Raw genomic sequence first — 20740 nt, 5'->3', positions numbered from 1 at the left:
AAGGTCCAGAAATCACTGACTTTGAGTAATAGGGGACACAACTTGGGAAGTACCATGTTTCCCTACAAACACTATAAAAATCCAACAAATGCAAATAAAATCATTTACAGCCTGCTACTGTCCTTGACCTTGCCACAAGTTCAAATTGAATAATTTAAAACTACTTTTAAGTATTGAAACATGTCTGCAAGCCCAGGTGTCAAGGATGCCCCCTTTTTAAAATTCCCACTAATGTTCTATTGTTTACACATCTTGCATCACTCCACCATTTCTGTATTGTGATTAGCCTTTTTTTCCTTCTCTTTTTGCTTCTCCTTGTTCAGTTTCTCTAGTCCACAATCGGGAAAACGAAAAGAGAGAATTGGTTTTATTTTTATTTCTATGTCTACCAAGATACCATACTGTTCTCAGGAAAGCAATTCTTTAGGAGGTCCCAAATAAATTTTGGGTTTCCTATTCGTGATTTCTGAGAAAAATAACAGAAACATACTTAGCCGATGCAATGAGCTGAGCACTGTGAACCCCATCCTCAAAATCTGTTTGAATGATGAGGATTGTACATGAGGCTGTGTTAGTCAAGCAGTTTCTAGGGGGGAAAAAAGGGAAATTATGCAAGTGAGTTCACCAATCTTAAAAAAGTAGGTGATGTGGCCCTGGCCTGTTGGCTCAGTGGTAGAGCGTCGACCCGGCGTGTGGAGTCCCGGGTTCAATTCTCAGCCAGGGCACACAGGAGAAGCACACATCTGCTTCTCCACCCCTTCCCCTCTCCTTTCTCTCTCTCTCTCTCTTCCCCTCCGGCAACCAAGGCTCCACTGGAACAAAGTTGGCTTCGGCGCTGTGGATGGTTCCATGGCCTCTGCCTCAGGCCCTAGAATGACTCCGACTGCAGTTTAGCAACGCCCCAGAGGGGCCAAGCATCACCTCCTGGTGAGCATGCCGGGTGGATCCTGGTCGGACACATGTGGGAGTCTATTTGTCTGCCTCCCCCTTGCTTTTCACTTTGAAAAAGTACAAAAAAATAAAAAGTAAAAAGAAAAGAAAAGTGGATGATGGCTCTGGCCAGTTGGTTCAGCAGTAGAGCACTGGCCTGGGGTGTGAAAGTCCTAGATTTGATTCCCGGCCAGGGCACACAGGAGAAGCGCCCATCTGCTTCTCCACCCGCACCCCTTCCACTTCTCTCTCTCTTCCCTTCCTGCTGCCATGGCTCAATTGGTTCAAGCAAGTTGGCCCCAGGCACTGAGGATGGTTCCATGGCCTTGCCTCAGGAGTTAAAAACAGCTCGGTTGCCGAGCAACAGAGCAATGGTCCCAGACGGGCAGAGCATCACCTGGTAAGGGGCTTGCTGGCTGGATCCCATTCAGGGCACAAGAGGGAGTCTGTCTCTTTGCCTCCCTGCTTCTACTTAATAAAAAAAAAAGTTGTGCCAATGACCTCCTGGCTCTGAGTGATGGGAACTATAAGGGCTGCAGAGAGAAAAACTGTACAGATGGGATTCTGCTCTACAAGGTGAGCATCCTTTCCCTACAGTGGAGAAAGAACAAACCCCAATAAATGCTTCCTCAAGAGATACAAGGACCAAGGGCCAGAGAAGAATGTTCCCGCAGAAGATAACAGCAATGACAAGGACACAAGAGACTTCCGCAGCTGTCCTTTTCACAGTCACAAGTTCTCACATTCACTAACCGACGCTGGTGACAAGCACCAGCGGTCCCAACAGCCACACAAACAACATACGACACAGCCAGGACTGAGGATGAAGCCCAGAGGGAGGAAAGGCAAGGGACCTCACCGGATTTCTCTGAGGAATGAGTGCTCTGTGTCAAACTGTTGCAGTGACAGGATCGTGGGTTTCAGGGACCTGCCATTAACTTTTGACTCTCAATTCTCACAGTCACGACTGGTGAGCAGTCTGGAGAAAGTAGTAATCTGCAAAGTCAGGGAATGCAAATTATTCACTAGAATTCAAAATTATTAGCACATCCCCTAAGTTGAAATCCCAGGAACATGAGGATGGTTAGCAAATATTTTCTATGGGCGCAGCATGGGGCAGCTGGCACATAGACAGAAAATCATCCCAACCCAGAGTTTTAAAATATGAGGCAGTGCTGAGGGAAACAACCAATAATCAAAGGGCAGTGGAGAGAAGACACCCCGTCCCTAAGGTGGGGTGCCCTTCCCAGACACCAATGCCTCTTCCTGCTTCAGTCTCTACTGGAAATTCTGGCAATTCCCTTACGGGCTCAACACAAATGTCACTTCTTCCCTGGCAATCTTGCTTCATACTCTCAGATGCAGTTAGCCAATGATGCCCCTTCCTTTCTGTGGCTGCCAATTCTCTACCACTGGGTCATACCACATAGTGCAAGCAAAACACTCCTTATGGGCATGCTGATCCCACAGCTGCCAGGTTCCCGTCTCCAGGCTGCCTTACCACAGACCTTCCAATTTCTACATACAGCTGCATGAGAGACACGTTTGTCTGGGTGTTAGAGGAGCACCAAAGAGAATTTACCAGTGTCCCCCAGACTTGCTGCTTGTTCCAGGATTCTCTATTGTGGTTAACCAAACCTCTGACCATCTGAGGAAGAAGCCAGGGAGTCACCCCCGGACTCCTCCACCTCCTGTGGCCCTTATTCAGAACCAGCCAGCGCATTCCTTCCCATTTCCTGGTCACACCCATCCGCCATCACTCTGAACACCTGCAGCAGTCTCCCTACTGGTGTATCTTTTCTAGGATAGTTTCTTATCAGACTTTCCTCCTGTATCTCAACACATATTTCTCCAGAACTCCTCTCTGTGCAGGAACCACCAAGCTCCTCGGGGCCGCTGTATGGGCCCTCCATGCAGTTTCTCCAACGCTATGTCAACCCTACCTCTCGGCACTAGGCCTGGAACGTTAAGCTCCATCAGAGATCAATGCCTAGTCTCCTGCACAGGCTGTGCTGCTTCACACCTTCATCCAAGGCCCTCTGCCTGTAGTACTGTCCTCAGCCATATTTCACAATCTGTTTAGGGGGTCAGCTCTTAAAGAAGATCCATCTGACTTCACAGCCTGGCCTGCACTGCCCCTCCTTGCCTGGGGAGAGCATCATGGAATGGTATCAACGGCTCAGGTTTGTGAGTCTGTCTTTCCACGTTATACTCTATGCTGGCCAAGGACAAGAACTGTGCCAATGCATTTTCTTGTCCCCAGTACCCTGAGTACTGTGATTGAACATGATACTTCAACTGTTGACGTAAACACTGTTGACTGTTACTGTCAGCCCAGAGCTCTGCACAGCAACAGGCACACAAACTGCACTTTTATAAATTATGGGTCTCCTCACACTTAACATGAAAAGGAAGCAAAAGTCTCAACATGTCCCTTTCTGATATCTAGACACTGACTGGAAAAGAATCTTGAGTCTTTGACACTAAGGATCAAGGACTCTGAGGGTAAAACTGTAGGAAGATATCACCTCTGTGAAGACAACATGGGGCTCCGGATTTGGTGTGCGGAGGTGAGCCTGAAGGAAGTCTGCAGAGGAGTCATGCTGCTGCCTACAGTAGTATTCTTGCAACAGGGACTGAGCGGCAAAGACGCCCAGGGAGGAAGAGCTGAGCCGGACCATGGCATCAGGCGTGATGCAGTTCAGCAGCACCAACCTGGCGTCCTCAAGCACCTTCTGGTAACGCTCATGGTTGAGGTCCCGGGACACAGCCTCCCTATGACCTGAAGCACCACAGAGGCACAAGTGTCCGAGTGGTAGCCAATGAAGACGCCAGAAGGGCTGTAGCTGTGTCTGGCTTGGAATAGCTCTTCTTTGACCCAGATGAACTTCTTCACCCAGCCCTGGAGCTCCTCCACGATGCTCTTCTGCCATTTCTCCAAACGGTGTTGATGTCCAAATAGTGCTTCTCCAGCCGGTTAATGAGGGGGATGGGAAGTGTTTGTAGACAACGTCTTTCTCTTCAATGACTATCAAGCGGAAGTCTGGGTGAACCCGACATTTGACCTGATGGGTCCCCAGGCCGAGGTCCACGTACGTCTGGCCCCCAAGGTAGACATAGTACTGGTTGAGGGCATCGTAGAGGCTCTCGTAGAGGATCTGCAGGTTGAGGAGCACCGCCATCTTGCCAGTCTCCATGCAGATCTTCACCCGGTTGATGTTTCTGCAGACCTGGGTGTACTCTTGGTCCCTGGGGAAACTGGACCCGAAAATGATCTCTGGTTGCTATTTCCACGGAAGAGGGTCCGCTGCAGGATCTGCAAGGCCACGTAGTTTCTGGTCAGCATGAGCAAGTAGCGGGATTCAGAGTCTTCCGGCTCCTGCCCGACACCTTCAGGTCACCATACACGTTGTCCCTGATCAGCTGCATAGTCTGACTTTCTCTGAGCTGCCTGTGAATATGTCCAGGGCATGGATGTCATCTTTGCCGCTGAAATTCCGAAGGATGGCCTGGCTGATAGCTTGTGAGGAAGGCTTCTTGTTAGAAGCCTTTGCGGAGGCAAAGACCATTTTGATGAGGCTGTAGTAGTCACGAAGCCCAAAGAATCCCTTGTCTTGCAGACTGTTTCGTAGGCTTTGGCAAAGGACGGGAAGTATCCTTGGATTCTTTCTTGAATAAGGGGCTCTGACGAGCAGATCCCCCTGGCGCTCTCTATGAGCTCTTTCTTATTGGGGCTGCCACGTGACACAAAAATACCCCGGTTCATCTTGGCTGGGTCCAGAGCCCAGTTGGAAATACCGATAAAGCCGACTTTTTTGTGGGGAGCAGGGTCATCATTTTCAATGCAACCGTCTTCCAGCAGCGGGTGCAAAGCCTTGAGGGGCATTTTGGGCGAGTCTTCGGCCAGTCCGACCTCTTCTACCACCACCAGGGAGACATACTGCTGCAGGTCCTTGCCCTGTTGGAAACGGGCACGCTGCCTGAAGGTGCCGATGATGCCTTGTGGGGTGGGGTGTGGGCTGCACTGCAATGACACCAGGTGGACCTGCTTCCGGCTCCGGAAGAGGTCTGAGTGGGCGGCCTGGCCTTGCATGGCATCCGCCACAATGGTCTTGGCGAGAGACTTGGAGCTGCCGGGCTTTCCCACCAGGAAGAGAGGGATCTTAAGCTCAATGCAGATCACCATCATGAAGACATTCTCCTTTAAAGCCAAGTTCTTGGTGACGGTTTTCCTTAGAGCTACACCATCCAGAAAGAGGTCCTGCGTCCGCATCATCTCGTCCAGCACGGCCTTGCTATCGCTGTATGGTTGTGGTAGAAACCAGCAAACGGCTTTCCGATACAAGTCTTGTTTCTGTAAAGAGGCGTGATAACACACCCCGGTGGCCAGCACCAACGACCGGAGGACAGGGTCTCTCTCAATGTCATTTCTGCTGGTGTCAGACACACAGAGGGAGGTATTCAGCTTTGACAAGAGCACCTTGCTGTGGTCATAAAACCGCCTGAAGACCTTCACGCAGCGCTCCACATCCCTGAGGCTGACGAAGCTGCACTCATTCTCTCTCTTCCTCATGAAGCGCTGGGCGGCGGAGAGCACGTCGGTGACCACACGCGTCTCATCCTGACCCATCTGGGTGGCATCCACCAGTCTCTGGATTGTTTGCTGGATGTATAGCTTTTCTGTGGAGTCACTCAGGTGCCCAAAGTCCCAGACCAGAGGGATCAGGCTTGGCGGCAGAGCACGGACTCGGTGTACCAGCTGCCTCAAGGGGATGGAGCCCAGCCTGTCTAGTCTCCTCTGCACTCACTCTGTAGCCCAAACCACCTGCCTCTAAGCAGGAGAGCATCTCCTGGGAGTGTGTACGGTAGGGGTTACAGGTCGCAATGATATGCAAGCCAGAGTCCTCAGCTAGCAGCCAGCCGTCCACCATGTGGTCACACCGAACTTCTTTGATACAGCTGATGGCTTCTGTGGTGTTGGCTTCATCGAAGAATAAGACAGTGGTACTCATTTGTGTTGGTGAGGGCAAGGACTTCCGCTGCCTTGACTTTGTCATAGATCATGTTTGCACTTGTCCCTCCGTGGACCTTGACCAGCTTCACGGTTTCGGCATCGGCACACCCACGCCGCAGGTCACTAAGGAATTTGATGAGCCTGGTTTTCCCACAGCCGGTCTCTCCATGATGATCATGGGGATCACACACTGGAAACGCATCTCAATGGCGAGGATTTTGAGCCTATTTTCCATAGTGAGGTAATAAGTATTGTCAGGGTCAATGGGCCACTGGATCCCTAAAGCCAGGCAGAGCCGTTCCAGTTTCTTATGCCTGGGCAACTCATCAAAGTCAACATTGAAGGGCACCCTCTGAAGCAACAGCCCCTGGAACCGATCCATCGTCATGACATCTTTTTTGATCACCTTCTTACTCAAGTGGTCAATGGCGTCGACCATGCCCTTCTCGTTGGGCTGCAGGTGGAGCCCTATAAACGTCATGGACGTGTGGTCACTGTTGAAGAACACGTATGGGTGGGGCTCTGACTCCCACTTCCTTCGGAGGGAGAAAGGGGCTATGTCTTCCTCCTTGACCCCGTCCATTGTGACCATGTGCTTCCCTGGGCTTTGGTCAGATGTGTGGAGGGTGGGTGTGGCAAAATCTCTCGCCATAACAATCATGAAGGTGACCACAAAGTTCTTGAAGCCCCTCAGAGTGTCCCCAACGATTCTTGGGTTGCAGAAGAGAGAGGATTCACAGTCTCTGAGCTGGTAGTTGAGGAACCGAGCAAAGTCCCAGAGCTCCGACCGGGACGGGTTTATCACTCCGCATAAAACAGGAGGTGCTGCAGGCACTCCGCAGGTGTGCCCTCAACCACGCCTTCCTCGTACTGGAACACGTCCAGGTTTGTTTCTGATAGAACCGCTGTAAATATTGGAAAGGCCTTTGGAAAGTCTTGCTGCAGAACTCTGTTGGATCCATTCCTGGCTCTTCTTGGTTCCACTGAGGATTTAACTGCATGTCTAACACTTCCTTGGGAGGCCTGCAGGTGACTTTTGGGAAGATGCCAAGAAAACTGAAGTGGGGGGCATTTGACTTCTGGAAAGGAAGAGAGAAATAAAATGGTTATGATTGAATTTCTTTCTTAAGTGAGAGGAAGGGAGATAAGACAGATTCCCACATGGGCCTTGACTGGGATCCATCCAGCTACCCTTGTCTGGGGCAAATGCTCTAATCAACCGAGCTATTTTTAGTACCTGAGGCTGATGCGCCAGACCAACCAAGCTACCCTAAGTGCCCAGGGCCGACACTTGAACCAATTGAGCCACTGGCTACAGGAGGGGAAGACAGAAAGAAGGGGAAGAAGGAGGCAGGGAGAAGCAGGTGGTTGCTTCTCATTTATGCTCTGACCGGGGATTGAACCCAGGACATCCACACAATGGGCCAACGCTCTCTCTATTGAGCCAACAGGCCAGGGACACGACTAAACTTTTTTTAAAAAACTGCTTTTGTGTTTGAACCGTCCACATAGTCTGTACTGGACAGACCTTCCAAAAACACTTTTTGCAAAGCCATTTCTGTAAACCCCTTTCTGCAGCAGCTATGATTATTTGTAAACTCGGGCACTGTGAGAGCTGCGTTCCCCATCAGGAAATCTTTTCCACCCGAGCTCCTGAAACTAAATCTCTACATCAGGGGTAGTCAACCTTTTTATACCTACTGCCCACTTTGTATCTGTTAGTAATAACATTTTCTAACCGCCCACCGGTTCCACGGTAATGGTGATTTATAAAGTAGAGAAGTAACTTTACTTTATAAAATTTATAAAGCAGAGTTACAGCAAGTTAAAGCATATAATAATGATTACTTACCAAGTACTTTATGTCGGACTTTTGCTAAGTTTGGCAGAATAACTCTTTATAAAACAACTTATTATAGTTAAATCTATCTTTTTATTTATACTTTGGTTGCTCCGCTACCACCCACCATGAAAGCTGGAATGCCCACTAGTGGGCGGTAGGGGCCAGGTTGACTACCACTGATGCTCTACATCATGTGCGAGCGCGCGCATGTGTGTGTGTGTGTGTGTGTGTAAAACTCCCTTTTGTCAAGAAATTTATGTGCCAGAAGTCTCCTTCCCATCCCAGCTGCATTAAGAAAGATAGTAATTCTCAGCACAGGAATTTACCTCCCTCAGAAGCACAGTTGATATCTATCCCATAAGACTCGGCATCAGCTGTGACTCAAAATAAATTTAAGATGCTGCTAACTAATAAAACTATTTTTATTCCAGGAAATAAAAAGAAAAAAACAGGGTTAGACCCTGGCAGGATAGTTCAGTGGTTGAAGGATCCTTCCTGTATACCAAGGTTATAGGTTTGATCCCCAGTCAGGGCACATATAACAATTAACCAATGAATGCATAAATAAGTGGTACCACAAACAAATGTTTCCCCTCTCCTTTCTTCTTTCTAAAAAAACCCCAATAAATTAAAAAAAAACTTTTAAAAAGTTTAAAGATTAATCTTTCTTTACTAACATCACACTTGGCTGCTTTGCTAAGGCACAAGTAGGGGGTGACAAGCACGTAGGAAGGACCCCACTCCACCATGCCATGCCATGACGGGGCCCTGGGAAGCGCACCAGTTTGGAAGACCTCAGAGGCAGTGCAGAACGTCTTTCCAGGATCTCTATGACATATAAATGGCACGGGTTCCGCAGCCACATTTTCCCTTTTATGTCCATCAAGTACTGTAGAATGAGGAGTTTGAAAAGAAACGCCCAGATTCCAGTCTGCACCTTGAGCAGAAGCACGTGGGTCTGTCAGTATTCATACACAAGAAGACCAATTTCCCCAACCCATCCCCTTCAAGGACCTTCTTATTCTGTTCTTTGATATGCAAGACTGAATATCTATACATGGTAAAGAAATCCTTATGCTGGGGGGTGGAGTGGGACAGGGCTCAGCATCACTTGTTTCCTGACAGGGCCACTCAGTTGGAGTCCCTGGCACTTACTGAGGAGGTCACATCAAAGTGGAAAATCACGGGTGTCGTCTGATGCTGGGCATCCAGGAGGGGGAGCAGGGAGCCCAGCACTTGATTCTCATCCACCTGGGCGTCGATCAATCGAGTAATTTTTAGAGGCACTTGTTTCCTACTAAACTTCATTTTCAGAGTCTCGTGCAATCGCTTCACATAGACTTTCCTGCAACATTAAGATAAGAACATTAGGTGCCAGGGCTGCAGTCCAATGATCCGCGAGTCCAGAAAGACTTAGCCCAAGTCACTTCTTTCTGTGCAAAATGCAAAACCAACGCAAGGCGTAACCTCGGGATCAAAGAAACGCAGGTGTCCACGCTGTTTCCCTAGGGCCGGTGATGCACCATGCATAGGCTGTAGGGAGGGAAGGGGCAGTGCTATGAAGGGGATTCAGTCACTAGAATGAAAATGGTAATGGGGACTGACGGGAGACAAAGACCAACAGACAGAGGTGGCCCTGGCTGTTTGGCTCAGTGGTAAAGCATATGCCCAGCATGTGCAAGTCCAGGATTTGATTCCCGATCAGAGCACACAGAAGCAGCAATTATGTGTTTCTCCACTCCTCCCCTTCTCTCTCTCTCTCTCTTCCTTTTCCACAGCCATGGTGCAACTGGTTTAAGCGAGTTAGCCCCAGGCGCTGAGGATGGCTCCATGGAGCCTTGGCCTCAGGCACTAAAAATAGCTCAGTTGAGAGCATGGCCCCAGATGGGGGTTGCCAGGTAGATCCCTGTTGGGGTGCACTGTCTATCTCCTCTCCTCTCACTTGAAAAAAGGAAATAAAAAAGAGTCCAGGGTTATGTCTCCTCTTGCTCTCATGACCCACCCACACCAACCCTGAAGCAGCCATTGGAGTTCTAAAAAAACAATGAGGAAACTTCGGAGGTTGTTTAAACAAGGAAGGTGGAGAGGGTCCCGTTCCAGTTTGGACTCTGATTTGCAATTTCAGATAAGCCATGTCTCCCTAAGACTCAGTTTCCCCTCTTGGGTGAGGGCTTCATTTGAATCACCTCCCACCCCTGTGGGATAAGGAAGAGCCACCAGGTGGTTCCTGGGACACAGGGGACCTGTCCACCCCAGCAGCTGTCATTACCAACACCCGCTCTCTCCGAGGCCACGATTCCCACACACATCTGGTCCTTGAACATGGCAGAGGCCAATGGGGTCCACTCGGGGACCCGACAATGATGTGCCAGGTAGGTCTGGACAGCCTCAAGGGGCACCTGGGGGATGATGGGGACTTTGTGCTGGCTGAAGACAGAGGGAGGTGGCAGTGCTCCCGTTCATAGTCACAGACCATGATGAGCTGGCAGTCCTCCCGGTGAGGCCGCGTGCAAAGGCTATGGAAGAGCGCCTCCGTCTGGCAGGCCACCTCGTACCTCAGCTGGTCTGCATACAGCAGACTGTAGATGCGGCGCCTCTGGGAGCTGAGGCTCAGGCAGCGGCGCAGAAGTGCTGGTCCCAGGTTGCACAGCAGCACCTCATCATAGGTAGGCAGCGGACGCTTTGGGCTCTGCATGTAAGTGCAGAGGGCAGCCAGCAGCACCTCCAAGGGGCCACAGATGATGAGGTTGAGCTGGCCGACCCGCAGGCCTTTTGGAAGCTCCCGCATCACGGGAGCCTCACCCATCCTCGCCAGGTGTGCCAGGCAGCCAGCCCAAGGCCTCCAAGTCCAGGCCATGAGGCAGGAAGGCGCTCGTAGACACCAGGGACTGTCTCATGATGATGCCGAGCTTGTCCACCACGCTAGATCCACAGCTGAGCATGAGCTGCAACTCCTGCACCGTTGTCTGCCACAGGGGGGTCTGGCTGCCCTGCTCTCAGACCTCACGCAGGCCTCCACGACGTCCTGAGGGGTGCAGTTACGTTTGATGAAGGACAGCACGGTGAGGGCAGCATCGCTGGGTGGCTGCCGCACGAGCTCTGTGCTCAGGTACACCAGCTGCTCGGCCGTGTAGTAGTTGAGGTGGAAGTGGTGAGCTCGCTTCTGGGCCATGGAACGCTCCCACTGCTCCAGGAAGAGCTCCGTCTGCCAGCAGATGGCCTCCAGCAGCGGGGCTAGTGGCCCACTCCCAGCTAGCGTGTCCAGCAGCCCCAGGCCCAGGTTGAAGTCCATCTGCACAGACATGTCCTTCCGAGGGAAGCAGTACACCTTGCCTTCCAGGCCCGGAACAGCAAGTTCCCGGCGCAGTATCGGTTTATAAAGGACTGCGTGAGCCTCTGCATGTTGCAAAACACCTGTTGTGAACGGAAGCAGGAGGCAGGTGTCACCCAGCAGATCACAGAGAGAACAATCAGACCTCGACTCCTAAGCACTGGAGGGCAGGGACTGACCACAGAGGTCTACCTTCCTCTGTCACATGCCCTCTTCCCAGGGAAGGCTGGAAGTTGTAAATACGGAGGCGGTCGTGGAAAAAAAGAACAATTGAGTGTGAAAGGAAATCTAGTGGCCCTAGCCAGATGGCTCAGTGGATAGAGCATCAGCCCGGTGTACAGATGTCCTAGGTTTGATTACTGGTAGAGCAAACAAGACAAGCGACCATCCACTTCTTTCTTCCTCGTTCTCCTCCTTTTCTCTCTCTTCCCCTTTCACAGCCAGTAGCTCAACCCAGGCACTGAGGATATAGCTCAGTTGGTCTGAGCACATCAGCCTCAGGAGCTAAAAATAGCCTGGTTGATTCGACTATCAGCCCAAGACAGGGTTGCTGGGTGGATCCCAGTCGGGGCACATGTAGAAGTCTGTCTTACCATCTCCCCTCTTCTCACTTAAAAAAAATGAAGAAGAAAAAAAAAAAACATAAAAAAAATAAAAAATAAAATAAAATAAAAATGAAGAAAATCTCGTAACAAACAATGAGACTGTTCTGATATATTTTCTCAACAAGGTTCCTTCTGATGTATTTTCTCAACAGGGTGCCTTTTGCCCATGAGGCGTCCCCTTTGGGTCACGATTTTGGATGACACACATGCTGCAGACCCATGACTCTGACTCTCAGAGCAGATCAATGATTAGTAATCAAATCCAAACCCAAACCTTACTTATAGCCCTGAGGCCACTCAGCAGGGGGTCCTTGGCCCAAACTGAGCAGCCCTGGCCCTGCCCTACAGCCTCCAGGGAAACGGAGTTCTCACCTGGGAGAACTGCTCCAACTCAGCACTGTTGTGGTCTTTCTTGCCAGACATAAGCATCAATTTATTCAAAAGCTCCCTCAGCTCCTCCAAGGAGTATGTTTGCACCTGCTGGAGGTCCCCGTGGCTCTCCGGGAGGCGTAACTGTAGAACTGTGTCTGGGGAAATCTGAGAAACAGGACACATTTACAAGTTATTTTTCGGAGGGAGACACAACCTCTCTACCCCAGTTCCCAGCAGCCTGTCAGCTCTGCTGTGGCCAGCCGTGCCCAGGACGTGAGCACACACCTTCCGGCCATCACCGGGCGCCTGGATCACGTAGGTGCCCCTGCTGTTGATGGCTGTGGCCAGCAACAGGGACGAGAGTTCCACAGACCCATGACTTTCCTTCACCGTTTTCAGTCACTCCAAGTTCCTGGCCGAGTCACGCTGTTGGGACAGGAGAGAAAACAGTGATGTGTTCTTTCTGTCTTCACGCAGACCCTCCCAGCTCTGCCTTCGAGGGCAAATGCCGACTCCCTTTGCCGGGCTGGGCAAGTCACCCCACAAGGGAGGCTTCCTCAGCTGCTGCCCACGCCCATGTGCTTCAGCTGCTTCTCTCAGAACACTTGTGTCGCACTGTTCCCACCTGTACTTGTGGACACTTGGACAAGGTGGCCAGAAGGCGGCGCTGTTCTGCCAGTCTCCCAGCTGGGGTCGGGAGGAATACTAGAAATAACAGGGCTGTGGTTCTTCCATTCTAAATGTCCTTTTGGGGTCCCCAAGTCTGGACCAGCAGAATTAAGGAAAAACTACAACAATGGCCTTTTGTTTGGACATGAGCTGCCAGCATAGAAAATGAGACCCCTCCATCTGCTGCTCACTCCACTGCTCCCTGCTCCCCACAAGGATCCATCCGGCCCGGGTCTACTCAAACCTCGCTGAAGATACATCACATCATCATCGGAAGTGTTTACTTTTCCGATAAATGGACATGTTTGATTTTTCTGAAAGTTAATCCAGCCCTGACCAGCTGGCTCAGTGGATACAGCATCAGCCCAGCTTATGGACGTCCCGGATTTGATTTCTGGTAACGGCACACAGGAGAAGCGACCATCCGCTTCCCCCTCCTCCCTCTCCTCAATCTCTCTCTCTCTCTCTCTCTCTCTCTCTTCTCTCTCTCTCCCTCTCCCACAGTCAGTAGCTCAATTGGTTCCTGTGCAGCCTTGGGCACTGAGGATAGCTCCGTTGGAGCGCATCAGCCTCAGGCACTAAAAATAGCTCAGTTGCTGGGTAGATCCCGGTCAAGGCCCATGTGGGACTCGGTCTCACTATCTCCCCTCCTCTCATTTAAAAGGAAAAATTAAAATTAAAAAAGTAAATAGATCCCAATTGTAGGAAATATAGAAAGTACCAGAAAGCACACAGTATCAAGTCACAATAATCACCATTTGGAGAAAACACTGGTAACATGTTAATATGTTTCCTTTCTCTTTTTTCTCCCCTATGTGTTTTACCTAGTAGAATTTAGTCTTATTTACTTGCAGTTTTGTATCCTATGTTGTAACATGAGAGGTGGAGCACTTCCATACAGGAAGCACTGTTTGCAAACATCATTTTCAACTGTTTGCAAACAACATCTGCATGAACGCCCACCCACAGGCGTGTGATTTGCACAGCCGTGCCCCTAGTACAGCTGAGCAATGCTTGATTGAACCCCATCGGCTTGGGAGCCTGAAGTAAGATTTACCAGTTTGCTGGGGAGGTCCAGGTCATTTTCCAGAGCCTTCCACAGTTCTTCAGATGGACCATGAACTCATGGAAGCCTGCACTTGTGTCCAACTTGTGGAGCAGAGAAGTGTAGCCCTGCATGGCATCGTGGAAGCAGGCCACGCGGTCCCCATCAATGTCATTCTCCCCTGCAGAGATGGATGCCAGGTCCACAAACACCTTCAGGTCGTTGATCCCTGGGGGGGGAAGAAGAGACGGGTGAGCATGGGGCCTCTCCACAACAATGTGAGGCTCTACCTGTGGACAGTAATCCTCAGTGAAGCTAGAAATGGACACTGAATAGACGTGGAGGGTTTTTATCCACTTTTCTGCTTTCACTAAGAACCTGGGCACCTTCCCTTTGGCCTCTTCTCTGAACACCACTAAGCAACATCTGACCCCTTGGAAGCAGGATCCAGGCACCGCCCAAGGCTTCCTGTGCCTGATTCCACTCAGTCTACGCGACATCACCAACTTACACAGAAAGGGGTTCAGCTGGTAAGTACTAGAACCGCAGAACCAGCTCAAACTGGTCTCCTGTCCTGATTCTTTCTAACAGGACCCAGGGCCAAAGCTCACCCTACTCATGAGTGATATGTGTGGACCTGTAACAGCTCCCCAATATGGGACCAGAGGACGGGCCACGTCATGAATCTGAGCTCCAGAACCCTTTCTGAGTGACTCATCTGCTGTCCAGAAAGATTCGGTGCGGAAACCACTTAAATTCCCACCCAAACCCCGGATGAGACAGATGTGAGCTCTGCCACTGTCTCCTTGTCAGCTGAACTCACAGTGAAAGCTCTTTCTTTTTCCAAAAGCTGGTGCCATGGTAGTGGTTCCTGTGCGTGGTGGGCAGCAAGCCTGCCTTGCTTGGTAACAATACTATGTCGACAGAGACTGTAAGAAACAGGGGTAATTCTCTGGGATACTTACTAACTAGAGGATGTGTCCATGTGGACCAGAGCTCCCAGTTGCAGGCAAAAAGGCTTGGGATGGCAGTTGGGATGGTCAGGCCCCCACTGCTCCGCCCACTCCGGGCACTGTCCACCTTCCCCGTCTCTCCTTCCTCACTTCTCCTCCTCTCCTCCAAGGAGCTCTCCCTACAGCACCTCAGCCACAGAGCTCAACAGGCTGCCAACCTCCCTCCCCGCCCCACCCCATCGGAAGAGGAATGCATCACACCAACTAAATTAAATCTCTCCATTGGCCTCCAGTGAAAAACAACCAGAGGGTGAAATTTATTTTATTTTTTTTAACAGAGACAGAGAGAGAATCAGAGAGAGGGATAGATAGACAGGAACAGAGAGAGATGAGAAGCATCAATCATTAATTTTTCATTGCGACACCTTAGTTGTTCATTGATTGATTTTTCATATGTGCCTTGACCGGGGGGCTACAGCAGACCGAGTAATCCCTTGCTTGAGCCAGCAACCTTGGGTCCAAGCTGGAGAGCTTTTTTTGCTTAAACCAGATGAGCCCACACTCAAGCTGGCGACCTTGGGTTCTCGAACCTGGGTCCTCTGCATCCCAGTCCGACACTCTATCCACTGCGCCACCACCTGGTCAGGCCAGAGCCTGAGATTTTTAAGAAAATGATCCCCAGACGTTCATAGTCAGCATGCAGTGTGGGGGGCACAATAGCCAAGGAAGTCATTTTGACCCAAGAGCATGAGAAATATACTGTCCTGATAGAAATCCTGTCAACAAGCATGTATGGCATGTGAGTCACAGAATGCAGATGGCACCCCTGCCCTGTCCTTCATGTGACCTGTCAGCTTAGGACAGCCGCCCTGAGTGCATCAGGACAACCAGACTTCTGCAACCCCTGGGGCAGGCTGTAACTCCGAGAGCCTCCTGGACGCAGCTGATGAACTCCTTCCTCAGGGACACCTCCCACAGACACCGGTACAGAGCCTCGTCAATGCCCTATAGCAGCTAGTGGGCCCAGATGAGCTGCTTATTGATCTGGTCCAGTTTTTCATGGCGGAAGCTCTCAAAATCATCAGTCTGCAAGACAAAGCTCTGTTGTGGGCTGGAGCTGGTTCCATGGGGCCCCAGAATCTGAGCAGGAATGCTGACCACTGCAAGGGCCTCTGACCCTCCTGGACTGGAAACTGCTACAATGGCAACATGCCTACAAGGCTCTCCTCCCAGAACTGGGCACTGTACCCCCCCCTCCCACGGCTGTCCTCCCTCAATCAGCAGTGACCGCTACAGTTCTGTAGAGACATTCTTTAAAGTAGGCTCCACAAGAATTCACCCAGTATGTGTAATTGTTCTGTGTCTTAGGTACAGAAGTGAGGGCCTGGAACTAGGACCCACTCAAGAATCCATAGCAGGAGTTCAAGCTTATAGTGTATGATCTTGGGGCCCTCGCCAGTTGGCTCAGTGGTAGAGTGTCAGCCAGACGTGTGAATGTCCTGGGTTTGATTGCCAGTCAGGGCACACAGAAGTGCCCCTCTGCATCACCACCCCTCCCCCTTCTCACATCTTTCTCTCTTCCCCTCCTGCAGCCATGGCTCTATTAGAGTGAGTTGGCCCCAGGCGCTGAGGCCAACCTCCATTGCCTCCACTTCAGGCACTAAGAAGAGTTCACTTGCCAAGCAACAGAGCCACACCTCAGGTGGGCAGAACAGTGTCCCCTAGTGGGCTTGCTGGGTGGATCCCAGTCACGGCACATGTGAGAGTCAGTTTCTGACTCCCTTCCTCTCATTGAATTAAAAAAAAATCTTGTACTGAATTGTAATACCTGTTTGAGTACAGGCTCATCAGCTTGAGCATAGGCTCATCAGCTTGAGCATGGGATCATCAAAATAATCCCATGGTCACTGGCTTGAAGGCCAAAGGTCGCTGGCTCGGCTTGAGTCCCCCAGTCAAGGCATGTATGAGAAGCAATCAATGAACAACTACAGTGACACAACTACAAGTTGATGCTTCACTGGTCTCTCTCTCTCTCTTGCAAACAATAACATATTATTTTAAAGATTAATATTAAACTAGAATTTCATTTTAAAAAATTGGCCCTAATTTGTCTTTCTGATTCATCTCTAATTTTGGATTCTGGAAGTGTGACTAACTCAATGTATACAGGACTTGGGGTTCAAAGAGAAAACCTAAAATAATATAGAGGCATCGAAAATCTAGTATTAAAACTCTAAATTAGCCTGACCAGGCGGTGGCGCAGAGGATAGAGCGTCGGAATGGGATGCGGAGGACCCAGGTTCAAGACCCCGAGGTCACCAGCTTGAGCGCGGGCTCACCTAGTTTGAGCAAAGCTCACCAGCTTGGACCCAAGGTTGCTGGCTTGAGCAAGGGGTTACTCATTCTGCTGTAGCCCCACAGTCAAGGCACATATGAGAAAGCAATCAATGAAAAACTAAAGTGCCACAATGAAAAACTGATAATTGATGCCTCTGCGTTCCTGTCTGTCTGTCCCTATCTTTCCCCTCTCTCTCATTCTCTCTGTAAAAAAAGAAATTAAAAAAATAATCAAGTACTCTAAAAAAAAAAAAAAAACTCCAAAAAGATCTTTACAATGTCTATAGCAAATGAAGCTGCTTTTGACATTTTTCTTTTAAAAAATGGCCTAAAAACTGTGTTAGGCCAGGAGGATGGGAATGAGTAGGGAAGAACAAGAATCATAGGTCCATTAGAAACAAATCATGACTTTAATGAAAGTATAGACCCAGGAGATAATTACTACGTAAACTAATAAAAACCATAGTGCAAGGTACTGATAAACAGCTATTTAAGAGGAAGGTGAGATTATTCTATACAGTGGTACCCTGAGATACGAATTTAATTTGTTCTGTAACCGAGTTCAAAAGTCAGTCAACTCGTATATCAAACTGCCGATACTGGACCCGTGTGCCAACGTGTTAACTAGCGGCAGCTTCCCGAATGAATCATGACATGTTTCTCGGAATTTCCCTCGGATCTCTAACAAAAATACGGACCAAGTCGCAGCTCTTATCTTTAAAAAATTCGTACGTTGGTCTGTTTGTATCTCAAGGTACCGCTGTACTTAGGGAATTCACAGAAGAAGGGAAGATGGCAAAAGTATTTTGTGGAGATGCAACACTACCAGCAAAAAGACCGAATAGGAGACTGAGAGAAGATACTGAAGAACAGAACATGATTTTCTTTACCTATAATACAGTGTGTCTGTAAAGTCAGGGTGCACTTTTGACTGGTCACAGGAAAGCAACAAAAGACGATAGAAATGTGAAATCTGCACCAAATAAAAGGAAATCCCTCCCAGTTTCTGTAGGATGATGTGGCAGCATGTGCGCACGCGCAGATGATGATGTAATACCGTGTATACAGCAGAGCAGCCCACGGCCATGCCAGTGGAGATGCGGACGGTACAAAGTTCAGTGTGTTCTGTTGCTCACTAAATTCGAATCTGTGACCAAAGTGCAACGTGAATACCGGCACGTTTATAACGAAGCGCCACCACATAGGAATAACATTACTCGGTGGGATGAACAGTTGAAGGAAACCGGCAGTTTGGTGAAGAAACCCCATTCTGGTAGGCCAGCCGTCAGTGACGAGTCTGTAGAGGCTATATGGGATAGCTACCTAAGGAGCCCTAAAAAATCTGTGCCTGAGCCCACATTGAACTGCACTGAATAGGTATGAAACTGGGAGAGTTTTCCTTTTATTTGGTGCAGATTTCACATTTCTCTCGTCTTTTGTTGCTTTACTGTGACCAGTCAAAGTGCACCATGACTTTACGGACACACTGTATAAAGACTGAGAGGAATAGGGGAAACTAAGAAGGTAAATTAAGACCAAACAGTAGAAAGTTTTGAATGCTGGGTTAACTATTGATAGTTTAGATTTTATTTACAGGCAACATTTAATGTTTTTGAGTGTGCAAAGAGGCAAAGGCCTTGGGGTAAGTGGCAGCAGAGTGATGAGTAAAGTGACTGGTTAGGAAGCTACTTCATGTGAACTAAGCCAAATGAGAACTCAAGTCATGAACTGAGGTACATGAATTGGAAGACCCCATAGACGTAAAATGGACAGAAGTTAGCATGCTGGTAGATGTGACAAACTGGGGGTGCTGGTGGGAGGTAAGGGGAACTAACAGTAGGGTTGAGGTTTTAGGCCTGGGTAACTGGAAGTTTAATGGCAATCCTGATAGAAATGGCCAGAGAAAGAAGAAAAGCCGTGCAATTTGGAAGTAAAAATAAGTTGAATTCTTTTATTTTTGTTTTTTCTCACTAATATGGACAAGCAATTGCTTTGTAACTCAGATAAGACATAAGCCATGAGCAGGGGAAAGTAAACAGACTGAGGAGGAAGTTATTTGAAGTCTGCTATTGGCAGACAACTGAATTAGTCCAAAATAAGAAATAATCAACTCTACTACTCTCGTATTGATTTCTGATCAGCTATCATTTATTTTTAAAAATGGGGACTGTACAGGCTGAAAGTAAAGACATCCTTGTGACTTATTAAGCCCATGTGACACTAGGGGAACTTCTAGTTATGGAATGAGAAGGCATTGCCTTGGAGGAGAAAAGTATACTACCTGTCTTTTTGCCATTTATTGAAGAAAGTAATATTTATGCATTTCTTGAAAGCACATTTAACAGAACCACAGACTAGCTCTATGATGCAAAAACATCTAATATTCTAATAAGCTGAAAGAAAATCAGTGAAAATTTCAATTCTAAGTATCAAAAACATTGTTTATAAATATGAAGGGGAAAAAATCTGTTTCAAACACTCAGAAAATTAACTGGCTGGATGGCAGGAATCTTGTGTCTGTTTGGAATCACAATTATGCTGCAGCAGAAAAACAGACCAAGGTGTCTTCCAGGTCTCAGTAATTTAGGGAGGAGTGACACTCATAACCTGAGAGATATTCTGGTTATGAGGATCATCTGTAAGACTGTACCCTCTTTAAGATAAAAGCCATTAAATACCTTTCAAAGCACTGTATGAAGCACCCAGGAGCTTTTAGAGCATCTCAGTGATAGCAAGTCAAAAATAGGGCAAAACAAACCTTCTCTGACCCATTCTCAAAACGCCTCTGGCCTTACCTGGCTGCTGCCTTGCTGAGGAGCCCAGCCCATCTACTTTCCAGACTCTGCAACTGTCCAGTGATTTTTTTCTCTATCAGCCAGTTCAGCTGACTGGGCTAGTCTGCCTCCTTCTGCTTGAAGCTTGTCTACAGTGGCCTTTCGATCATCCAAGGGTCGCTGGAGCAGCTATAGTACACATGATTAAAAAGAATGAAAAGTGATAACATGGGGTCGGTCACTTTAAAATTCACAATAAGAATAAAAAACAAGTCCCCAATCCCCACCCCAACCAAATACTAAGCTTAATAATAGAAGAAACTTTTTTCACCTTGAGGCAAAAACATAAGATGTACAGCACAGTTCCTACCATCCACGGAAACTTTTCATACACTTAAGTTTTTAAATGGAGCAGTGACTGCCATCATTACGTGACTAACAGGAAACTTACTTTGAACCAGGAGAAAAATGCACTGAAATAAAAATTAACACCCTCCCGATATTTAGATAGACTTTTCTTTATACATAAAATTATATAAATGCATTGTTTAAAATTTTGCTGACCCTAAAACACCAAAAACCTCTTAAGCTAAAGCTGTGGCTAAAACATTGAAATAGGATACTTAAGTCAAAGTGTTCAGTCTAATACATGCCACAGTAAACTAGTGCGTTAAAGATAGTAAAAATAAATGTCTACCTTTCTCTTTCAGGATCACACAAAGTATGTGAGGTTTCCACTAAAACTGAACACGCTTCTTAAAGTGTAAGCGAATGTGTTGTCTGCCACTCCCTGCGGCTGTTCGAGTTCCCTGTCCCAACATTCTCACTGACCTTCTGCTCTTGGATCTGTGCTTTCACACTTGATGC

General features: G+C 48.5%; 1 protein-coding gene across 1 annotated transcript in view; it reads right to left on the bottom strand.

Annotated features, from left to right (window-relative positions):
• The window catches only part of LOC136398119 (E3 ubiquitin-protein ligase RNF213-like), a 44625-nt gene extending 29956 nt beyond the window's left edge, over positions 1–14669 (bottom strand). Inside the window, 27 exon segments of the mRNA XM_066372526.1 lie at positions 491–586; positions 1790–1926; positions 3459–3679; positions 3682–3873; positions 3876–3920; positions 3923–4216; positions 4219–4326; positions 4329–4376; positions 4379–4546; positions 4549–5720; positions 5722–5937; positions 5939–6113; positions 6116–6757; positions 6760–6834; positions 6837–7023; positions 8569–8724; positions 8943–9127; positions 10048–10230; positions 10233–10614; positions 10616–10759; positions 10762–11117; positions 11120–11201; positions 12096–12260; positions 12381–12521; positions 13822–13871; positions 13874–14038; positions 14633–14669. Coding sequence (XP_066228623.1) covers positions 491–586; positions 1790–1926; positions 3459–3679; positions 3682–3873; positions 3876–3920; positions 3923–4216; positions 4219–4326; positions 4329–4376; positions 4379–4546; positions 4549–5720; positions 5722–5937; positions 5939–6113; positions 6116–6757; positions 6760–6834; positions 6837–7023; positions 8569–8724; positions 8943–9127; positions 10048–10230; positions 10233–10614; positions 10616–10759; positions 10762–11117; positions 11120–11201; positions 12096–12260; positions 12381–12521; positions 13822–13871; positions 13874–14038; positions 14633–14669 — 5822 coding nt within the window.
• Between the last annotated feature and the right edge of the window lie 6071 nt (positions 14670–20740).

Source organism: Saccopteryx leptura, chromosome 3 (genome assembly GCF_036850995.1).
Source record: "Saccopteryx leptura isolate mSacLep1 chromosome 3, mSacLep1_pri_phased_curated, whole genome shotgun sequence".
Taxonomy (NCBI): Eukaryota; Metazoa; Chordata; class Mammalia; order Chiroptera; family Emballonuridae; genus Saccopteryx; species Saccopteryx leptura.
Note: the sequence above shows the minus strand (reverse complement) of the source record. Positions and strands in the feature narration are given on the sequence as shown.